The 17,205-nt window shown below is 36.6% G+C and overlaps 8 protein-coding genes across 8 annotated transcripts; 5 read left to right on the top strand and 3 right to left on the bottom strand.

Annotated features, from left to right (window-relative positions):
* The first annotated feature begins 2,180 nt into the window (after positions 1-2,180).
* BDF20DRAFT_869915 (uncharacterized protein) lies at positions 2,181-3,412 on the top strand. The gene has a single exon (XM_053081022.1). It carries the CDS (start codon positions 2,232-2,234, stop codon positions 3,156-3,158), a length of 927 nt encoding a protein of 308 aa, XP_052936437.1. The 5' UTR covers positions 2,181-2,231; the 3' UTR covers positions 3,159-3,412.
* Positions 3,413-5,157: 1,745 nt separating this feature from the next.
* BDF20DRAFT_787447 (uncharacterized protein) lies at positions 5,158-5,619 on the bottom strand (the record flags this gene model as incomplete). The annotated part of the gene is made up of 1 exon (XM_053076127.1): positions 5,158-5,619. A coding segment is annotated over one exon (462 nt), but the record flags the coding sequence as incomplete, so codon positions are not given.
* Positions 5,620-6,673: 1,054 nt separating this feature from the next.
* BDF20DRAFT_913059 (mitochondrial carrier domain-containing protein) lies at positions 6,674-8,249 on the top strand (the record flags this gene model as incomplete). The annotated part of the gene is made up of 6 exons (XM_053084022.1): positions 6,674-6,835; positions 6,901-7,035; positions 7,123-7,291; positions 7,357-7,538; positions 7,614-7,877; positions 7,944-8,249. 6 exons carry the CDS (start codon positions 6,674-6,676, stop codon positions 8,247-8,249), a joined length of 1,218 nt encoding a protein of 405 aa, XP_052936435.1.
* A 370-nt stretch (positions 8,250-8,619) lies between these two features.
* On the top strand, positions 8,620-12,222 carry BDF20DRAFT_819416 (chloride channel; the record flags this gene model as incomplete). Its single annotated transcript, XM_053077456.1, has 17 exons — positions 8,620-8,707; positions 8,828-8,965; positions 9,042-9,170; positions 9,234-9,331; positions 9,391-9,481; positions 9,540-9,601; positions 9,663-9,777; positions 9,856-10,133; positions 10,201-10,424; positions 10,509-10,682; positions 10,742-10,790; positions 10,850-10,899; positions 10,969-10,988; positions 11,076-11,137; positions 11,207-11,330; positions 11,423-11,635; positions 11,750-12,222. The coding sequence occupies 17 exons, from the start codon at positions 8,620-8,622 to the stop codon at positions 12,220-12,222; spliced, it is 2,388 nt and encodes a 795-aa protein (XP_052936434.1).
* Positions 12,223-12,981: 759 nt separating this feature from the next.
* BDF20DRAFT_869879 (uncharacterized protein) lies at positions 12,982-13,469 on the bottom strand (the record flags this gene model as incomplete). Its single annotated transcript, XM_053081021.1, has 1 exon — positions 12,982-13,469. A coding segment is annotated over exon 1 (382 nt), but the record flags the coding sequence as incomplete, so codon positions are not given.
* A 243-nt stretch (positions 13,470-13,712) lies between these two features.
* On the top strand, positions 13,713-15,173 carry BDF20DRAFT_869876 (uncharacterized protein). The gene is made up of 2 exons (XM_053081020.1): positions 13,713-14,204; positions 14,288-15,173. The coding sequence occupies exons 1-2, from the start codon at positions 13,742-13,744 to the stop codon at positions 14,824-14,826; spliced, it is 1,002 nt and encodes a 333-aa protein (XP_052936432.1). The 5' UTR covers positions 13,713-13,741; the 3' UTR covers positions 14,827-15,173.
* Positions 15,174-15,241: 68 nt separating this feature from the next.
* Positions 15,242-15,760, top strand: BDF20DRAFT_906112 (ubiquitin-like autophagy protein Apg12-domain-containing protein; the record flags this gene model as incomplete). Its single annotated transcript, XM_053083236.1, has 4 exons — positions 15,242-15,311; positions 15,375-15,511; positions 15,574-15,636; positions 15,701-15,760. 4 exons carry the CDS (start codon positions 15,242-15,244, stop codon positions 15,758-15,760), a joined length of 330 nt encoding a protein of 109 aa, XP_052936431.1.
* A 168-nt stretch (positions 15,761-15,928) lies between these two features.
* BDF20DRAFT_913056 (uncharacterized protein) lies at positions 15,929-17,203 on the bottom strand (the record flags this gene model as incomplete). Its single annotated transcript, XM_053084021.1, has 1 exon — positions 15,929-17,203. One exon carries the CDS (start codon positions 17,201-17,203, stop codon positions 15,929-15,931), a length of 1,275 nt encoding a protein of 424 aa, XP_052936430.1.
* Positions 17,204-17,205: the final 2 nt, after the last annotated feature.

The raw sequence follows: 17,205 nt of genomic DNA, 5'->3' as shown, positions 1-17,205 counted from the left end.
GTCCTCCTGAAGTGAGAATAGTTCATTTTCTTGCTTTTCGCAATACTCACTTATACGAGTCTTCAAATGAACGGGTCAACTTGTTCAATGTAATCCATAGCATCATTTCCTTGCTCAACGACCATTCCGCCTTGGCTGTCTTCATAATATGAACGAGTAGTCATCATATCTGTAACAAAAGAAAGCGGAATTCTGAGGACTAAAGGAAAAAAGGTTTGAATGACCGAAACAGCAGCAAACGGCCATCAGCTGCTTTAAGTACAGTATACTAGAGTGATGGAAGAGAACATAATCAAGCAGGCAACAAGATCGCCAATCCAGGAGCGTCGTTCAAAAACCCAGTTCAGCCTAGGCTATTGATAGTATGAAATTGTACATGGTTATAAGAATATGGTAACCTTTTTGTCCGTGTACTACGTGTGAAATGTCAAATGAAGTATTGTCATAGTGATAGTTAACTAAACTTGTTCGAGCTGTTCAATCACTATACATCACATAAGTAACATTTTGAGCAATATTAAACTAAAGAGTTAATTTGAACCACAATAAGAGTGTACTATTGATATGTGCCCTGTCAAACATTCCAAAATGTCATGTATACCACTAGGTATGATGACTTTTTAATCATTTGGCTTACTTCTTATTTAAGGTGATGACTTTTGTAATTATATATAACATGTTTAGAAACGTCGCAAGCAAGGACCTTTTCTGCAATCAAATGAATCGAGTATGGGCCTACTACCTCCAGTAATTTGTTAAGGCAAATTCAATTGAATAACCAGCTATAAACACTGAGATAAGCTATGTACATTTTTTATAACTGCCAGTCAATAAAAAAGTAGCAAGTACCCCTAACAATCAAAATTGCGAGAAATATATTGATATGGAAGGTAAAGAATTAGGAAAGTAAAATCACGAAAAGAAAGTAGTTAGTAAGCTCAAAGATTCCCTATGTCCTATTCACATTGGCAGCTTCAAGAGCTTTGAGACATCGTGATTGAAGCTCATACGTTCGTAAGACAAGTTAATCTCAAAATTTGCATTACCGTAAGTTTTGGGAAACAATACAAAAAATTGTATAAAGAGCCCAGCAATTCATACCATTTACCTAGTGTATTTAAAATACGCAAAGAGAATAACTGTGAATTTGAGACTGTCTTATGTACATGTTTACTACAATATCTTACTTATTGCATGACGAAAGACGACACTACATAAACAGTTTTCTTGGTCCCAAGGTTTCTTTATGCTTAATACACAAACATCATGTTTGGAAACCTAACCTCGCTGTGGAAAAAGAAAAAAATAGAAATGAAATTGTAAAGCACAAAGTCCTAGGAAACAATCAAAAGAAAGCACATGACTATTTAAAGATAAAAGTGGCCTACAATAATTTATTTACTAAGGATAGTAAAGAAATTAGAAGAAAAGCGAGAAAAAAGAAAGATAAGCAAAACATATTGGTACTATCACCGAAAGTTATTGAAATACCTAATGCTATAATTAGTACTTACAACGAATATTTTCATACATTTGCACGCGTGTTCTAGGTTGTCTCAATGTAAGCAATCTGAAAAGTATGAATAAAAGATTACATATCTTGGGTTTGAGTTTTTCTTTTTTTTTCTCATTTCGAAACACTGGAACGATATATTGTCCTTAAATAATGTAGATAGTGTTCAGCTCCATACTCACACGGACTTCCATAATATAGTATAATTGCTAGCTGTAAAGCAACCTGTCTTCCATTGCAATCAGTCGTTCTTAATGCTATTTGGAAGTTGCGGTTGAATTAAAGAATAATAAACAGAGAGAGGTCGCTTGTCAGTTGAAAGTAATTCGAGTTTCCATAAAATCTAGAAAAGAATCGTTTGCTGGCGAGGCGAGTCTCTGAAACTAAGTTTCTAGAATACATTCCATTACTTTTCAAACAGTAATAAACACATCGTTAGCAAGTTACCCTATATCCCAAGCAACTGCAGTTATGCAAAATTGAAAACTGCAAGTACAACCCGATACGCTATAAAACTTAGCACTGTTCAATACATTGCAAGATCTTGACGACTTTACAAACGACAAGATCCTTCTTGAGTTTCCAAATTTTGGATTTCAGTCGCCGGATTAAAATTTTACAGAAGAGGTAGGACTCTTCATTGATGTTCAGATTTAAAGTCGTTATGATTCACTCAAATGACCAACTTAAACATTCTTAATTCCCCAGTTTTGATTTAATGGCAAATATACCCCTTCATCTATTGCTATTACTTCACTTTTCTTTTGCAGTCAGATGTCAGTTGATTCGTAAACTGTCGCTTATCAACTGTTCCTGGCCTTGCCCTGACGAGAGCGACATGTGCGTGATAACAAAAGCTGGAGGGAACTGTCAACAACAAACAGATAACGATTGGTTACTAACAACGAGGAGGAAAGCGCCTGTCTACACAGGGCCTACAGTAACCATATACTTACAGCCTTGTCTGCCAGCTCCGTTTCCAGAACTACCGCCTTTCAAAGAAAATATGACTTTAAAGCAAGGACAATCAGTTATTGATTGGCCGTCAGGAACAATTCATCGACCGTTGGATCAATATCTTGGAAATTGTGGGCACGGTTTATATTGCTCTTTTACGGGTGTTGATAGTAATTCTCCTGTGTGTCGACAACGATTCGATCACGGTGCATTCTGTGTATCATCGAATCAATGCTTATCTTCATACTGCCATGACAACATCTGCCATCCAAAAACAGACATTATTTCAAAAGATAACAGAACTACTGATACTATGTCAGATAATCAGGATAGCAGTTATTCTGCTCCTGAGACGTCTAGAAAAACTGTAATCATTTTGGGATCGATATTTGGAGCTGTGGGCGTTCTCGCTTGTGCTGCTATATGTTATTTGTTATACCGGTGTCATTATCGTCAAAAACAAGTAACTACTAATAATGAAATTTCTATTCCAATTCAAAAACTTAGTGTAGTTAGTAGCAACAATATTGTTTCCCAGTCCACACTCAAAGAAGAACAATTTGTAACTGATTTCTTGCATGAGGACACGCAATTGCAGCATAGTGTATCCAATAACACAGCTGTTTCAACTAATACCTTAACATACTTTACCCCTAATGGACATCAACCAAAAAAGCCACCAGTGTAGTAAGCTACAATGCTTACCACAATTTATAAGAACCTAAACCATCGATTATACATCAAGTATTTATTCTTTCAATATTTCCATAACACTAGTCATTGATGTTGGCCGTTACTTGCAAATAAATGTACAAGACAATGATATATATCCTTTGCCACAACAGATGTGAAAAAGTACATTCACTTTAAAAGCCAATAGACCTTAGAAAATTGTTTCTCATATTGCTACATATTTCTCGTAATCATTGTTTTTGAAGCAGCCATATATAGCTTTAGCATACGAAAAGCCTAGTTGCATAATACAATGTTTATTGAATTTTCCAGAATTTGGAACTCAGGAAAATGTGATTGCTAGAATTCATAGGATTAACTTGAGGTTGCTCGTTTTTGCAATATAAAGACGTATTGCGCAACAAAAAAGCTGAAACAAGGTATTTATTTCGTATCTTTTCTAACAGCTGATGTCACAGCAAGAATAAGTACAATAGACAAGTAGCCCAAGAAAAACTAAAGGCCAAGAGAATATACCAGGTAACTGGCGTTGTAAAGATTGAGGGTTTTAAATAAACACTATCCAACGTACATAATATGTTTAGCACATTAATTACGAGCAATGCTCATTAATTTATCATTAGTCTTTAATTCATCTTGACGTTTTATGCTCTACAAGCATTTTATGAAATGTGTTTTGCTGAAACCGCCGGGTGTGCAGTCTTCCACCATTTATTTTGCTCATACTTTAGCGTAATTTATCAGTTTGGTAGACCTTGCACACAGATTTACTTAGTGAAAAGAAGAGAGTGGCAATGGGGAAAATAATTAGCTAGGGTTAAGGTTAACTCTAACGCTCATAAATTATTCTATACTTGAAACTCTTAGCTTTGATTTGATTTTAAGCTGCTAAAACTGGCCAGTGATAACAATCAAGCCTCGGAAACTTGATAGCTCTGTATACTAATAGTTGATCAGATACAATAAATCGTGCAATTTGGCGCTTTAGTTCGTTCCTATCTTGCAAATATTATAATCATTGATGAAATGGTATCTGAAGCAACAAACTGGTCAATTTCATCTGTAACGGTTTGCGCCAATACCCGATATTCTGTAATGGAGCTCGAAAAGCATTGAGTCACATATACAAGGTAATCGAAATATTCTTCCTACTCTGGTTACTGTAAGTTCAATCATGAGCAATACATTTGAAAGAGGGAATGTTCCTTGTTAAGTAACAATTTTTTATGTAATAATTTATCATCGGTAACTAGGCGAAATACTCATGTTGACAAAGTTGATTTGGCAGCACGCAACTTATTAGAAGCAAGCAAACAACTGATGAGCCCTTGCAATAATCAAGCATCAGTTTCATATGCAGAGTTCTGAAATAATAATGCTCTTGAAGGTGAAGATATTGCAGACCTGATACTAGATAAGAAAAGCTGCAGAACAAAATAAATGACGAGATAAGTATTTTGATTATAGAGTCCAATGCACAGATGCCAAGTACAATGATGTTACGTTGATAACAAAGAAAATGTTAACTCAATAGAACAACACAATGCATATAATTGAGTTGCCCAAACTTTCAACTTATCAAAACGTTAGTTGATACCTTCTCTACCGTCCTTAGTTTTTATGCTTTATTTTCTCAACCGTTGGTATCAAAGATAAAATCATGGATGGACAACCATAAATAGTAAACTGATCAAGGTCTAAAGATTGGCCTCTTTATGGAAGATTAGGGAATACATGGAAAAGCATACAAATCGATAACAAACAGTCAGATAGTGATAAAAGCTGTATGTATTACAAATATCAATCAATCAGTCTCAATTACGACTTTCTATGCTGGTTTGAATGCTTGGTAGAACTAATAATTACAATGTGAGGAAATGAATAAGGAAATAGTGTATGCATGATAATTTTGGAAAATCAGATAAAACGGAATAAAAACTCAGTTCGTTTAAAAGATAAAGCAGCTACTTGAATCCATTTTTTTCGAATACAGCTTGGAGTTCTTTCTCAAATTCCAGTAGTGGCTTTCTAACAGGTTCGGGGCACATCACGTTATAACTTCGAACTCTTAAATTAATGCGATTCACCTCTTTGCTAAAATAAGGCTTTTCCAATTGCTCAAATTGCTTGAATAGTGAATCTTTACTTAAAGTTGCATTACTACGGTCCTTGACTTCGTTCGCGCAGCGCTTCAGGGCGGAATTTAACTGCGATCGTAGGCTAGAAACTTCTGTATCCACTTCCTGCTGCATTATCACCCAAGGAGGTGCAGCTCCATTTCGCTGAATTATACGATTCAAAAAGTATTCTGTTCTGTCGACAAAAGGATTATTGATCAGTGGATCTTCTTTCAGAGGCTTCCCTCTGCCTGGTAGATTGTCAAATTCACCCTTTGCTCTCGCTGCTCTAATTCTAGCATCTGACAATACGCCCAATTCTTCTATACTTCTAGGCCGTTCTTCGAGGTCCCAATCGTCCCAATCAATATCTTTTTTGTTCTGTGACTTTGCAACATTATCTTTAACTATGTTTCGTTCTTCGTCCATGGGGTATTTTTTTGATATGGCATAATCAAACGCTGTTTCTTTCGCATTGTACAGCCTGCTTTGTCTAAGTTCGCTCTGCTTCTGCTCTCGCTGAATCTTCTTCAGTTGAGCACTCTTTTCTTCTTTTTGTGGTTCTGTGTCTGGCACATAGCTGGATTGAGGTCGCGGTAAATTTCTTCGCGCAGCACCTTCTACTCTCAACGTTCTAGGATATTTATCAATCAACATACGAAGAACCGAATGCTTCACAGGCTCCTCACCATCCCAAGGTTTGTCATCTGGCGGATGGTCTGTTTTCTTTGCTTTTCCCTTCTCTTCTGCTTCTTCTTCTTCTGAGGCTTGTAATAAATTACGACTGGTAGTTGAATAATTGTTGCGACGGACATTTGTAAGAGCCATTGGTATAATACGACTTATGGCAGCAATCGAGATTATTTTGACCGTACATGATAAACCAGTGTTGCAAACTGTACGAAGCATTTTCTATAAAATTACAAGTGTCAAATAGGAAAACAGAAAAAAAAAAAAAAGCAGAAACGAAATGATGAATTTGTATTCGTGTTCCTTTAAATCAGAAAAATGGGATCTTTACGGATTCTAATTTGACACAAAGACTGTGCACTCAGCCCGAGATTTTTTCTAATATTGGAAGCCCGAATGAATCTCAGGTACTCATAAAGTCGTTTGCCATTTTTTGTATCTGGACCCTGAATTACCATCATGAGCAGGTGGGCCAAAATGAAAGCTGAGGAACAAAAAGGTCAAATGATCCGCTACAATCGTTAATGTGGGGGGAGGGTGTGGGTGCATTTTATTTTTGTTTATTGCTACAGAGACAGTATAGCTATCTAAGATATCAGCAATGGCCTCGTCACCAGCAGCTGTCTCTCCTTTAGCTTCTCCTCTCAGAGATGATATCAATAAACGATGGTTTCATTTTGCAAACTTTTTGCATAAAGATATCATGCCAAATTCGATTCAGGCACCCTATGAAACCGTAACAGCACGGCCATTCAAACCAAAAAAGCAAAAAGCTAAAGAAGTTACTTCTGTTGGAGGTACAACTGCAATTGCTCGAACGTTAATGATGCAGAGTTTATATTTGTTTTATCGAACACCTATAAAAGTAAGAGAATTGGAACTGAATGTGAGATGGAGCTGACAGATCTTAACTTTTGCAAAAACTCCAAGCTTTTCCGACCGCTGAGGGTAGATTATCTTGTCATGGCAAGAGCCTTAATGCCGATCGACACAGCTTCAGTAAAACGCTTCTCTTTCAGATACACTTCCATCGGTATGATAACACACGCTGTTAAAACAAAAGGTGTAAGTATCCGATAGAAATAAGTTTGACTGATATACTAAAGCAATTGAGGTGAAATAATTGATTCCTGTATAAATAACGTTTTGTAGTGGACTTTTATCCCGCGACATATACTCCCGCCATTGATAGCAAATACACTTATAGGAACTGTCTTATATACAACTTACATTGCAACTCTACCTATTTTTCATCCACCCAGTGCTTATCAGTTACATAGACCCTTTCCTCCACCACCCTATACTTCAGTTTTTCTGGCTGGTAAAGTGTAATCGATTAATCGTACCGCTAGCATATGTTCTGACTAAAGATTTTACAATTTTAAGGTTGCATTGCAGGTGCTGCACAGTCTGTTATCGCGACACCACTCGATTCATTGAAAGTTCGTTTCGAAGTCAGTGATCTCTTGGAAGGAAAGCATAAATCGATGTATCAATTTGCAAAATCAACTTTGAAAGAGCTGGGACTGGCGAGTGCATATCGTGGCTTTACCCTCACATTAGCTAGAGTAGGTATTTTACCATAGCTAAAAGAATGGATCAGAACATAGTTATATACTGAACATATTTCTTTCCCCGATTAGGATTCTTTATCATGCGGATTATTTTTTGCGACCTTTGAGTGGGTGAAGCAACAAGGTTATTATTATTTCCTTGACGAAATGTACGGTTTACAGGTGAATTCAAGGAGTACATTACAAAAAATTGAATCGAACTGGAATGACGACGAGGAAGAAGACGATGACAATGAGACAAAGATCACGGCCGGGCCTCGCAAGAAACGCGAAAAACCACCACTTATGCTAGAACCTCTATTTGTTATCCTCGCCGGTGCGACAGCTGCAGTTGTAAGATTGACATCTATTTGAAGATTTTTCCTTACGATTCGGGTTCTGATGCATTTTTTATATTAGGCATATCAAATCATCGATCACCCTTTGTCAAAGATCCACAGCATCTTTTATATTGAAGAAGGTCAGTCTGAATTTGCAAATAAATCAGCTAAGGAGTCTGTAAACAGTTTGTACAAAAGAACCTGGGAACAATGTAAGGCGCAAGTGAAATTAAATGGTGCTAGTTGGCACAGATTCTTGTATCAAGATTTTGCAAGTACTGTACTCAGAGTTGTACCTGCAACAAGTATAGGGTTCTTGGTCTTTGAACTAGTCAAGCGCGAAATTGATTTTAGAGCTATTGAGCTTGATTTTAGCTCTCTGTAGTTATAGACAACCCTGTGTATTTTTATTGTTTCCGCAAACCTATTTATTCATTACTAAGTATTACCGTTAATGACAAATACCCCCAAGATAAATAATAACTTTGCTTTTGTTAGTTACTATTTGACAATTTAACTACTAGTCCTCATTTCTTATGCATACTCTTCCAGTTACCCACAAACGACGTACCTGATTCTGTGCCAATGCTGTCTGCTGAAAGGTTTTTCCGTGTTATTTAGCCAGTATCGAGCTGTCCCTTCAGCTGCAGTCGAAAAATGAAAAGTAAAAAAAAAAATCACTCAAAAATGTTGTTGCTTCGTCCTGCTATAAATCACCAGTTGATAACACAAGCTGCTTTGAGGTTATTTTCTAAATGAGTTCGCATGGACGGAACAATTCAACGACACAGATTGAAGAGGAATTAGCTCAAATAAAGCGGTATGAAGACTTCACTACAACTGGTAAACTTTCCTTTCTTTCAGTACACAACAAAAAAGCATAGAAGAAGAAAAATTAGGGAAACAGGAGCTTTTGCATAAAATTCTTAAGACAACTTTCCTTCAACAAATTCACCTTTGTAGATTGGGTGAAAGATGCCATCCTAGAGAGATATAGACAATCTGCTGTTTACAATTCGCATGCTAACGATAAATCCTGGCGTGGTTGGTGGCAGCTCACGTTTGAAAACTTTGAATCTTGGCTCGTCGTTCTGCTGATCGGTAAGGCTTTGTACTGATGTATTTTCTCGACTTTCTCTTTTCTCAAAAATTATGTACACATATACAACATAATTAGGCTCAGGGATTGGACTGTTATCAGCTTTGATTGCAATTGTTACAGATTGGCTGTCAGATATAAAGAAAGGATATTGTTCAACAGCATGGTGGTTGAATGAAAAGTTCTGTTGTTGGGAAATGGAAGATAGTAAGCCAAGGTTTTATAGAATGAAGTAGTATTCATCTTGGCATAATTGACCATGTTACAAAGATAGCGGTAGTTGTGCTGATTGGACGTCTTGGAGTGAATTTGTACATCTTGGACCGGAAGTTTATGTAGTAAAATGGTTCTTTTACATATTATGGGCTGTAAGTTGAAGAAAAAGAAAGAAAGTTGTGAATACTTATTCTAAATTGAGACACTATAGACATTGTTTGCAACAACTTGCGCTTATTTAGTGAAAAAGTTTGCACCGTATGCTGCTGGATCTGGTATTTCAGAGATCAAATGCATTATTGGTATGTAAACTAATCTTAGTTCAGTAGCCAGCCAGCTAACGCTTGCTATGCTTATTAGGTGGATTTGTAATGAAAGGCTTTTTGGGCGTCGAAACCCTTATTATGAAAAGTATTGGCTTGGTAAGATCAAACAAGAAGAATATAGGTGAGAGTATGAAGTTTAATTAGCTTCAATTTTTAGACAATGTCGGTAGCATCAAATTTGTCTATAGGAAAAGAAGGGCCATCAGTACATATGGCTTGTTGTGTTGGCAACGTTATAGCGCGATGTTTTAAGAAGTTCAAGACGAGCAGAGGTATATTTATATAGTAAATCTTGAGAGGAAGGGTAGGTCACTTTCTAACGTTGAAAGATCAATAACTTTTTACAATAGCCGAAATGAGAGAAATCTTAACAGCTTCTAGTGCAGCTGGTGTTGCTGTAGCTTTCGGTTCGCCAATTGGAGGCGTAATATTTGCATTAGAAGAGATGAGCAATCATTTTCCTAATAGAACCATGTGGAAAAGCTTTTTCTGTGCCATGATAGCTACAATTGTTCTTCAAGCCATGAATCCCTTCCGAACAGGGAAGCTCGTCATGTTCCAAGTCAGTTACGACAGAGAATGGCATTTCTTTGAATACTTATTTGTTGTGTTCATTGGCCTTTTTGGGGTAAGTGGCATTTTTTTTAGTCAATTTTCCTAGAAAGTAATGGACTTATGGTAATTTGACATCCTAGGGATTGTACGGAGCATTCGTTATCAAATATAACTTATTAGTAGTTCAATTCAGAAAGAAATACTTAAAGAACTACCCGGTCGTTGAAGCTGCTGTTCTGGCATTCATAACAGCCATTTTAGCCTATCCTAATGTATTTCTTCGAACGGATATGACCGAAATAATGGGTATTTTGTTCAGAGAATGTGAAGGTGTCGGAACAGACAACTATTACGGTTTATGCGAGTAAGTGTAAAGGTTTGCCAGTATGAACAATTAAAACAACCATACTTATTTAGATGCTTTCCGATATTACAAACTATCGTATAGAACTGGAGAAACAAAACGAATGGTTGTTTTACTTTTAATTGCTACTATACTTCGTTGTTTTGGTACTATTGTGTCGTACGGCGCGAGAGTACCCTGTGGCATCTTCGTTCCTTCCATGGCTATTGGTGCAACATTTGGTAGAATGGTTGGTCTACTCGTCAAGTCATGGCATCAGTAGGTTGAAAGGATGCAATAAATTATGTTGAGGAACATTAACTCATTAGTTATTATAGGGCTGATCCGGAATTCTTTTTATTTGCCTCTTGTCGTCCTGATATGCCAGTAAGAATGTTAACAATCTTTTCATAATGAACCAAGCATCTCACTTTGTTCAATTATAGTGTATCACCCCCGGTACTTATGCGTTTTTGGGTGCAGCAGCGGCTTTATGGTAAGTCTACAGATCAAATATAAATGCAAAGACGTGAAAGTTGACATTAGACAATTTTACAAAATATAGTGGTGTTATGAGAATAACAGGTAAAATTTCAACTTTGTAAAATATGACCAAAGAGTATCTTTTCAAACGAAAAGTGAAACAAATCTTCTATACCTATCAATCAATAGTGTCCGTTGTCGTTATTATGTTCGAATTGACAGGTCAAATTACCTATATCTTACCTACTATGGTATGTTTCAAGTATGATGATGTTGCTACGAATCATAAGTTGTTAACGTGAATTTTAAACCCGTAATAGATTGCGTTGATGGTCACTCGTGCCGTAGGAGATTGGTTTGGAACTGGCGGTATTGCTGACCGTGCAATTCAGTTGAACGGATATCCCATACTGGGTGACGAAGAAAAGGTGTATAACGTGCCAGGTAAGAATAATAAAAATAGAAAAGATTTCGTTACTGGCTTGTTCCACAAAGAGAAACTTGTATATTAAACTAATATTTTTACTGACGTGAAGTATCTCATGTCATGCAAGACGATATGACTGTTATGACAGCAGCAGGGATGACATTTGGTGATATTGAGAACATTTTAGAAAACACAAACTTCCAAGGTTTTCCAGTAGTTGATGACTCGAAAAATATGGTATTGATTGGATATATTGGCCGCTCTGAATTGAGCTACTTGATTGGTAAGGAAGTAATAGGATACAAGGCATTGACAGAAGATAGTAATCTGACGTATCATCTGGACGATCTAGAGAAAGCAAAACTAAACAAAAATGCCCATGACAATACTGTATGTCGATTCACGCCGGATAGCGATGAAACAGAAATTTTAGCAGATATCGAATTGACAGATGATGAGGATAACAGTAAACCTAATAACGAAAATAATGATGAGAGTACGACAGGAGAGCACATTCTTAAGGGCTCTTCAGAAGTTATCGATTTTGGTGCATATATGGATCAAACACCTATCACAGTCCATCCCAAATTATACCTCGAAACAGTGATAGACATGTTCAAACAACTAGGCCCAAGAGTTGTATTGTTAGTGGAACGGGGGAAACTTAAAGGTCTCGTGACAGTAAAAGATGTACTCAAATACACTGCCAAAATGGAAAGAATAGAATCACCCAACTCTATTCCCAATCTACGAGAATGCGGCTTGCTTCTTGATAAAGTGTCTTCGTGTTTACGACGTAGACGACGTTCAACAACAGATGGTGCTTATACACAGTTGCATAATAGAAGCTCGTATGATTTAGAGGATGACGTTGAAGCAGAGATACATGAATTAGATGGCAGAATCTAATCGCATACAGAGCATTATAGTCATGAACTCCACATCCATTTACAATTTCGTTGGAATTCTAGGATATTTCATGAGTCCACGAGAATTATATCCAAACATTTATTCAATTGGCATCGTTCCTGAAAAAAAGAAAACCGACTCCTAAAAATAGAGTTTTTTTAATTTTGATTCGGACTTTCATACTGTTTGCTTCAGACGAACAGAATAATGATTTTGGAAATAGCATAGATACTTTTAAGATTGTGGTAATTTAGTTTGAGATGAATTTTTTAGAATTTGAACTCAGGGCATTATAAAAACGGAGGGGTGACGAGGAAACAAGAGCAATAACCAGCGCGCTTAACTATCCTGTGTAATATATTAAATATACTATAACATCAAAAAACTAGCTGAGAAGCAAAGATACGCCACTGTCTGTATATAGCAATGATTTTTCAGAACTTTGGTGTAAGTTGATAAGAGCCATCACTTATCGAGTCAGTTGATCGTGATGTTGTCAATGAAGCAATTTTTTGACAACAAAAAAAAAAGGAACGCGATATACAATAGAACACACAGCGTTCTTTCTTTCTTTTAAATAGAAGTGGAAAGGCAAACAACGCCTCCCAGTTCAGAACGACCCTTATAAAGGCCCAAGCTGCACATAGGTAAGACTATCTTATTATGACTCTATCAAGTCATCTACGTTGCTCCAGTTACCCACACACTAAAACCAATGGCATACAATGATTCTTCGAGTGCTTCTTCGTCTAAGCCAGTGTTGTCAAAAAAGGTGTAAAAAAAGAAGCTCTCCAAGAATTCAAAGCTGATAATAAAACAACGAAAATGATTACGTATCCGTCCTGTAAGCAAGCCATACATGTATGGCCTACAAGCAATCTGTGTCCGAACAAGAAGGCAAAAGTACCTATTGATGGTGAAAATGAAAAGGTGGAAATCTGCTCCATCAATGAATATATGACTAGATGTAATAAATGCAAGCATTCGACATTTGGAGAATGTAACGACAGCGACGTTAAAGCGAAGAGTACATGCTGTATGGCAGTATAAAACTGTAATACAATTTGGAATCGCGACGTCAATGCTGCCAAAAACATCTCTCTAAGGAGACCTACATGTGTGATTGGTATTACTCCTTCACACATCCTTACAGTGTAAGTTGTAATATATTCATAAAGTATAACCAAAGGTCGAATGCTTACTGTTTCGACCTTATTTACTAAACTCACAATTCGATAACAATTTGGGTAATTTTTGGTAAGTACGTCTGAATTTATAATAAAAGTTATCTAAAATGTGTATATATTTTTTCTCATAAATATACTCGATTTTTTCAAAGTTGCTAAGAGGTATTTCCGATTTTAATCGAAAAAAACTGTGAAATTAAATACAAAAAAAAAACTGTAGAGAAGAAATCTCACTACCCCACATAAGAGGAGCTTTAAATAAATAATAAGTTACAGAACAAGTATAAACATGGCTTTTCTTCTTTTTAATATTTTGTCATTTACCATCTAAGATGTTTTGGAAAAAGAAAGATAAAAGTGAAGCTTCAAAGAATCCTTTTGAAACTGATAGTCCATCTAACACAGCGGCATCCACTTATTCACCAGCCCCGGCATATACTTCACAACCACAACAAGACTACTCTTCTGCTAATGGTCGTTATGGTCGTTACAATGATGCGGACGAAAATAATCAAAGAAATGCTCTTTTCGATGGTAGAAACAACTATGAGAATAGTACAAACAGACAAGTTAGGTATGGCTCAAAAGAAACTGACAGTTTCGGTAGAAGTAACCTATTCGGTAATGGCAACGAGGAGGAAGAGAATGATGAAGCTGTTCAGGTGGCTGGTATCAAACAGCAAATTAGAAATGTAAAGCAAGATTCTTTAGCAAGCACGAGAGCAGCGCTTCAAAAACTGAATGAAACAGAAGCAACAGCTTCCACAACAATGAACATGCTTGGTCAACAATCCTGTAAGTTAATTAACGTCTGCCATTCCAAATATTCTATGTGTAACTGTCCTTATTCTTTTTTTTTTCTACTTTTGCTTTATTAGCCCAAATTGCCAATGTGAATCGTCATTTAGATCTCTCGAAGGCTTATTCTGATAGAGCGGCAAACCAAGCTGATGAATTGAAACAACTGAACCGATCTATCTTTATACCCGTTGTATCAAATCCTTTTAGAAAGAAAGAAAAACAGAGAAGAGAGCTGGAAGCTAAACAAAGAGATTATGCTGAGCATATGGCGGAAAGAGACCAAATTCGTCAGTTTGAATATGAGTCCAATGCAAGAATACAAGAAACAGCAAGATTGAATAACAATATGACGAGAGCCGAACGCAGAGGTCGATCCGAGGCTGATCGAAGACGGTATCAATTTGAAGAGGATTCTGAAGATGATGCCATTGAGGACGAGATAGATAGCAACTTAGATCTGATTTCAGGAGCTACAAGCAGATTGAAGAATATGGCTCTTACAATGAATACAGAACTGGATCGCCAAAATCTGGAATTGAACAAAACTCTCGGCAAAGTAGATCCATTGACTCAGAAGTTAGTAGCAACGACTGATAAACTGAATAGAACCAGATAATCATTCTGCACTCATCCACTGGTGTTTAATTAGGTTAAAAGTATAATCGAGACCGATTTTATAAACTGACATATAATATACTAAGTACTTTTGTAAGGACGAGAGGGTAGTTCATCCATAGACGGTCTGTGTTTTGAGAGTATATCAAGTGTAGTCGTGGAATTGATACAAGTTGTTGCTATACATTATGCAGCATGTCATTTAAACTTACTGAAATTCTTCAGACTATCTGCTGCTTTGTTCCTATAAATGTGACCGACCATAATTTTTTTATCTGAGAATATAGTTCATGCGTTCCTGTGCCTTTCACTGATATGATTCGCTCGTCGCACCCTTTAAGTCAGCTGTATATAATTCTGCGATAAATGGGAAACCAGGATTTTCATAGGCTCTTTGGAAGAAACCGGGCTTTTTAATGGAGGACGTAGATGTACTTGAACAGGTCATTCAGCAGCGTAAATCTACTGTAACTGATAACTCAAAAGGTAGTCATAGTGGTTATGATACGGGATTACATATTACATGCATTAAACTTTGTCTTATAACAGTCATTGTTGTCTTCAAGAGTATCGGCAATGCACCGATCTTAAAGAATAATATTTTTAAAATCTCGGCTTCTTACAAATTCGAGTTCATCATTCAGTTCCTTCGTAAACAGCTCAAATATCAAGGCTCAGATCCACTGGTAATTGCAAATGTTTAGTAATTCTGAAATCTTTTTGTTAATTTTCTTTTCTTTTCAACCAGTTCCTTTATATTAACAGTGCCTTTTCGCCTTCACCAGATGAAACAATAGCTAATATACACAAGGTTTGATTTCTATATAATATTGTTACTTGATAAACGGAAAGCATTAACATACAAGTTTAATTAGTGTTTCAACACGAACGGACATTTGATAATAAACTATTGTACAACTGCTGCTTGGGGTTAAGAAAAAGAAAAGAAAGCTTCAAATTTAATCGTTGAGAGACTATCATAAAAAGTTAAACGATGAAGAATGGTATGTAATATATTATAAACTAATTAGATAATGCAGAAAAGTGTACAAATGGTATCAGAGTATAGTATGGGTTATTGTTTTAAGTGTAAGCTACGTCCACTACGATTGACAGTGATGAGGTAAAGGAGGCAGTGGTTGATTTGGTGGAGCTGTTAAAGGCGGAGTAACCACTCTAACCATTTGAGTAGACAGCGTTGGGTCTTTCATTAAGAAGCCATGACCATCCTGTTTGTTTAGTTTCTGTAATAGCTCTTCTCGCTCATTCAACAGTTGAGATAGCAACTCTCTTTTGTTTTCTAATTCAATTTTCTGTAAATCAACATGTTCCTTCAATAGTTCGTCCGATGTACAAGTTGATGCTAACTTTTTCTCCAATTTTGTGATCAACTCGTCCTGCTTTTTTATGACTTTTTTCAAACAATTTGTTTCCAAACGTTGCTTTTCCAAAGCTGTAACGTAGTTTGTTAGGGTCATTTGCAGTCCTTTGTCGTATTGCAGAAGTTGATCGTTGAGTACGCTTATTTCCTCCCGCTGCTGCTCCTCTGATGTGATATTCTCTTTTTCTACGTCTTTTTCTTGGTAGTATTTTTGCGCTTCATCTTCAAATAATTGTAGTTCGTCACTCGCATTATCGTCACTATCAACGCCGTAGTTATCGTCTGTATCGTTCGACTTCAATTGCTCGTAAATACCTAGAAAATCATTCAAACTATAATGCTGATAGTTTTTCTTGACATTATCTACCGATTCTCCAGTAATGATATTATCCTTCGCTGTATCACATTTATGCTGCTGCTCTTTTAAAGACTGATACTTGACTAATTCACTCTCGTAATAGTCTCTTTCTTCGGAAACCTGTTCCAATTTTGTAGCTAAATACTCTACACGAATCTGGTAATCCCGTACTTTTGTTACATCTGACGCATATTCTTCAACTTTCGACTGTAATGTTTTTATATATCGTTCTGCTTCAGTATTACGTTCAACTAGCTCCTCTACCAAGTTTAGTAGCTCGTCTGCCACTTTGTCGAATGAGGATAGAGTTTGAGTATTATTATCACTGCTTGTTGATCGCTGATTCTGCCGTGGCGTCCTTAAGGAAGTCGCTTGAGATGGAATCACTGGTATAGATGGCTTCAACACACTTGTTGTTATTGGTGGCTCCGATTTAAAAGATGATGTAAATGAACGGTCAGAAGGAGAAGGAGATGTTTGTCGTTGTTGACTGAATTTATCAAGTAGTGAATTGAAATTATTGGTTTCTTTTTGAGCATGACATCCTTTTATAATAGTAGCTGTCGGTGATGGAGTAGGCGATGGCGGTTTTATTCTCTCGTTGTTGTTTAGCTGTGCAATGATTTGTTGAACACTCATAT

The sequence above is a fragment of the Mycotypha africana genome (assembly GCF_025528875.1).
Source record: "Mycotypha africana strain NRRL 2978 chromosome Unknown BDF20scaffold_5, whole genome shotgun sequence".
Classification (NCBI taxonomy): Eukaryota; Fungi; Mucoromycota; class Mucoromycetes; order Mucorales; family Mycotyphaceae; genus Mycotypha; species Mycotypha africana.
This window is presented reverse-complemented; position numbering and strand designations above follow the sequence as displayed.

Bases quoted from the DNA above. Each gene is read 5' to 3' on its own strand.
- BDF20DRAFT_869915 (XM_053081022.1), top strand. From the start codon at position 2,232: ATGGCAAATATACCCCTTCATCTATTGCTATTACTTCACTTTTCTTTT.
- BDF20DRAFT_869876 (XM_053081020.1), top strand. From the start codon at position 13,742: ATGTTTTGGAAAAAGAAAGATAAAAGTGAAGCTTCAAAGAATCCTTTT. The intron at 14,205-14,287 runs GTAAGTTAATTA...TTGCTTTATTAG, and splicing joins CATGCTTGGTCAACAATCCT to CCCAAATTGCCAATGTGAAT.